General features: G+C 32.5%; 1 protein-coding gene across 1 annotated transcript; it reads right to left on the bottom strand.

Moving 5' to 3' along the window:
- Nucleotides 1-3120: 3120 nt before the first annotated feature.
- Nucleotides 3121-4404, bottom strand: LOC120132740 (U-box domain-containing protein 27-like). Its single transcript, XM_039149431.1, has one exon. It carries the CDS (start codon nt 4346-4348, stop codon nt 3131-3133), a length of 1218 nt encoding a protein of 405 aa, XP_039005362.1. The 5' UTR covers nt 4349-4404; the 3' UTR covers nt 3121-3130.
- Between the last annotated feature and the right edge of the window lie 417 nt (nt 4405-4821).

Below are 4821 nucleotides of genomic sequence, written 5' to 3' on the forward strand. Positions count from 1 at the left end.
GTTTTTGTTTCATTTTAGTACTCCGCTGTTAAAAACTAAACGCTTTTAGTACATAAACTATCGATTTTGGTCTGTTTCAATACCTAAACTTTTAAGCTTTTTCAAAACTTCAAGTTAAATTTTGAATAGGGTTATTAAAATGAAACAAAAACTAAACTTTATGTATGGTTTTGAAAAAAAAAATGAAAATTTAAATAATAAAATGTAGTATGTAATTTACCTAAAAATTTAAATTCTTTAAAATATAAAATCATCCTTGAACACTTTATCAACCTATTTCGAAATATAAATAAAGTTAGAAAAAGTTTCTACTAATCGAGTACCTTCAAAGAATTGTTGTAGTCTTTAAATCGAGAAATTATTTTATGGACTAACTCACTACATCATCAATGATCTCGGTGAATTATATCCATCAATGTTAAAATAACTTTTAAAATAATTATACATTTCTTATTTACACGTAAAAAGAGGTGAAAATTCACTTTATAAAAAATAGAATGAACAAATATTACTTATTAGACCATAAATAATGTGATGATCGACCATCTAATAATCTTTCCAATAAATCATTCCATATCGGCAAAACATAGTGGAAAGGAATAGGCAAAAGAGGACCAAAAAGGGTTCAAAGATATAATGATAATACTAATTAGTGTTAATAATGTTACTAAAATGGGAATTGGCCGTCCAACTCAGTTGGTAAGAGCGCAAGTCTCTTAACCTTGTGATCGTGGGATCGAGTCTCACGGTGGACAATTCATAATTCTGACTGCCAAAGGTCTCCCACGGAAGTTACTCTCAACCTGACATTGAGGCCAGCCTACTATCCTACCTCCCCTTTACCTATTACATATGGGAATATGTATAGATAATGTTACTAAAATGGGACGGAGTGAGCTTCGGCCTTTTTGTCTAATCAAATGATGATGTTCTTTTGGTCATGGGTCAACTTAACTAGCCGATCAATGTCTCTTCAAAGTGGATTCTGAGCCCATCTTGTGCAACAGAATATATGTATTCATGTAAATATATCTTTAAGATAAAAGCTATATTCTCTATATCTAAATTTTAAAAGTAAAGATAAATTATACATTTAGTATTTAAATGATTAGTTTTAGTTTGTTTTAATATCTAAATTTTTAATTTTTGTTTCATTTTAGTACTCCACCTTTAATAACTTTAGTTTTTGTACCCATTTACGAAATTTAACGTTAAGTCTTGAAAAAATTGAAAGTTTAGGTATTAAACTGGATCATAACTGATAGTTTAGGTACTAAACGCATTAAGTTTTTAACGACGAGATACTTAAATGAAATGAAAACTAAACGGTAAGCGTGATTTTGAAAAAAATTAAAAGTTATGTATTAAATAGGATGAAAACTGATAGTTTATATAGTAAATACGTAGTTTACCCTAAAAATAATAATAGCAGTGCACGGTTGCATGATCTGCCTGCCCCTACCACTCATTTCACACTAAAAAGCACCTAATTCCACTATCATTTGCTTCCATACAAAAATATTCCCCCTAAATTATTCTTACCCAACACTTAATTCATTTATTATATTATATATAAGAAATTAAATAATTCGAGTTCTTATTTTTTTATTTCGATAGAAGTACGTTAAAAGAATTAAATAATAAATCATTAGTGAAAGATATTTCGAATAATAAATGTTGAATTCAGTATATTTAGAGATGGACTCAGGGACGGGTGAGGGCAGTCGCCCCCTGAAATTTTAAAATTACTATATATTTTAGATTTTTTAATGTTGGTATGATAGATATATGTATACATGTTGTGGGTTTGTGGGTAATTACAAATGATAATGAAATGTTGGTATGATAGATATATGTATATATGTTGGTGGAGGTTCCATCATCGACAAGTTGGGAATCCTTTACGTAATTTATTTACCAATTATGACATGAAAGATTTGGCTTATTATTTCATAGTCTATGTGATCACGACCATATATTTGAAAGATGCCTCTCGTTTATTCTTTCATTTGTTCGAGGAAAGATTTTATTTTAGGAGACGAAAATAAATTTTAAAGAGGATAAAAATAAATTATTAATAGAAAACATACATAAATAGTCTAAAAATATAGAAGAATTCAGGGTAAGTTACATGTTTAATTCCTAAACTATTAGTCTTGATCCATTTTAGTCCCTAAACTTTTAATTTTTTCAAAATCATACCTAAAGTTTAGTTTTTATTTCATTTTAGTATCCTTGTTCAAAATTTAACATGAAGTTTTGATTTTTTTTTAAAGTTTGGGTACTAAAATGAACCAAAATTGATAGTTTAGATACTAAACGTGTTAAGTTTTTAACTGTGGGTACTAAAATTAAAAAAAACTAAACATCAAATATGATTTTGAAAAAAATTAAAAGCTTAGATACTAAAATAGACTAAAATTAATAGTTTAGATATTAAATACGTACTTTATCAAAAAAAAATTGAAAAATTACTACTACCCTCACTCGCTCCCTTAATTTATCCTTAATTCCACATATTTTCAAATCAATTTTTATAACATAACAACAAAATAAAATAAAATTTTGAGTGACAGAAAACCTCGAATTATAATTTAATTTCGTATAAATTATTATCTGCGAACCAATAATTTATTGATGTTGTCAAATAATCATTGTTACGTAGCAAATTGTTGTAATTAAACACCTCGAATGAGCATTCCTTTGCATTCACACTATAATAAAAAGGTCACGTGAGATATGTCCACTTTGACCCAACATTACCCAACCAGTAGTTAAGCTTCCCACTAAATTACAAGCAACAAATTCCACCGCAAAACCACCTCTTAATTGTCACTTACAAATAATAATTTCACGTCCATTTAGAATAATCATTATTGAAGAGATGAATGTCATTTAATATTCTAATATCATCTTAAGGTAAAGACATATCTTATTAGATATGATAATGTATCTTTCAAAAATATTTTAACATGATAATTTTTTTATAAATTTGAAATAAGCACAAGATAATATTTATGGAACTCGAAATCTTAAAAGATAACAATAATTTTTTTATCGCTAAAATCACTTGATTCGTGCTAACATGACATATTTTTTTGGGGGAAAAATAACAGAGAAGGCAAATTCATCAGCAGGGTATAATATGCGTAGTCTTAGTATCATAACTTGACAAACAAGAGTTTGAATTTACCCGAAAAATCTTGAGCAAATCCGCTGACATTTGTCTAATCGATGAAGTACAATCTCTTTGCATCAGCAACAAGAACTTGGTCATCCCATTGCTGCTGTTCACAACCGCTTTTTGCGCTTTCTCCTCTCTAAAAAAACAACAAACGCTCCAAAGTACCGTCACCGAATGCTCCGTCGCTTTGTTCGATACTTTCAAAACCTTGTGTACAAGCGCCTGTAACAATATCGAATCATGCCGTATTTCCGTTCTCCCTTCTTTGCAAAACGAGAGTGTTTCCAGCATTTTAAGTGACTTCTCGACTATCGAAACGCTCATGTTTGGTTCGGATAAGAGGTTCTTCAGTTCTTGAATGATTCGATATTGGATCAGTTTGGTTTTTACTCTTTTTGGCTTTGTGATTGCGCTCAAACAGGATAATTTGGCCTGGATCAATCTTTGATCCTTCTCTTTACTTAATGACTTAACTAATTCGAGCAGTAATCCCTCTTTTTCGGCTATTTTTAGCTTGGATTCGCCATCGATCGCTATGGACTCCAGTAATTGAAGCGATTGAATTTGCGAATCAGAAGTTCCTCGTTGTAGAACGAGAAGAAACGTTGACAAGCAGTCTGATTCCAGCAACGGCTTCTTGTCCAGATTTTTGCTTTGTATCAAATTCAAAATCTTAATAATTTGTTCGATTGATTTGATGTCCGATTCCGCATTCCTCATGAAATCAAACACCGCGTTCAAAAAACCGTCCATTCGTGCGAGGAATTCGCGGTTCTCCTCCGATTCTCTCGCTAAACAAGCGATCTTCTTTAACGATGAAAAGCAATTGTTATCAAGCTGTTTTACCAAGAGTTTGACCTGATCCTTTGAGGTAACAATGACTGAGCTGGGCGCCGCCAGTTCAGCGTCGACTTGACGGCGAGAGACTGAGTCGGACCAGATCTGAATGAGTCTTTGTAAATTCCGATTCGGAACGAGTTCTTTGCTTTGAAGAACTTGCATCGTGGCTGGGCACGTGTTGTTGCCGCCGTCTAGCCACCGTTGGATGCTGGCTCGGTCGTATGTTACCCCCGTGCACAAGCTCACTGGGGATTTCATAACGTCCAATGATATCGGACACAGGAAAAGACTAGGAACCGTTATGCACAAATCATCCCTTCTCATTGTTTTTCTTCTTCTTATTCCCGTTTGGACGGCAAGAAAGTTAGATAAAAAGGAAAATCCAGAGAGAGAGTGAAAGAAAATCACAAAAAAGAGAGTAGTGGGAGGTACTAGAGGAAGAGTGGGATGCGGGTTTAAAGAAAGAGATAGAATAGTCAAAGAAAAACTGACGTCATTAGTTACTAAATCAAACACGTAAATTACATATATGATGTTGACAGTCTTTTGCAGCTTACCCATTGCTCTCGATGCCCCATAAAAAGGGGGGAAATTTCAAGTCATGGGAGGTGAAGCCTCTTTTCAAGGCTTGTAGCAGAACTTACAAATCATGGAAAAGGAAATCATGTGATACAACAACTTGTATGTTTGAACTTTCCCTTTCCACTCAACTTAATGGGGGATTCACTCATACATTCATAAACATAGGGTTCTAATGAGCAAATGGGCAGCAAGAAGATGAATCCCGGTGGATTCCT

The sequence above is a fragment of the Hibiscus syriacus genome, unplaced genomic scaffold, assembly GCF_006381635.1.
Source record: "Hibiscus syriacus cultivar Baekdansim isolate YM2019G1 unplaced genomic scaffold, ASM638163v2 tig00110569_pilon, whole genome shotgun sequence".
Taxonomy (NCBI): domain Eukaryota; kingdom Viridiplantae; phylum Streptophyta; class Magnoliopsida; order Malvales; family Malvaceae; genus Hibiscus; species Hibiscus syriacus.

Excerpts from the sequence above, each read along its gene's own strand:
- LOC120132740 (XM_039149431.1), bottom strand. The coding sequence starts at position 4,348 with ATGAGAAGGGATGATTTGTGCATAACGGTTCCTAGTCTTTTCCTGTGT.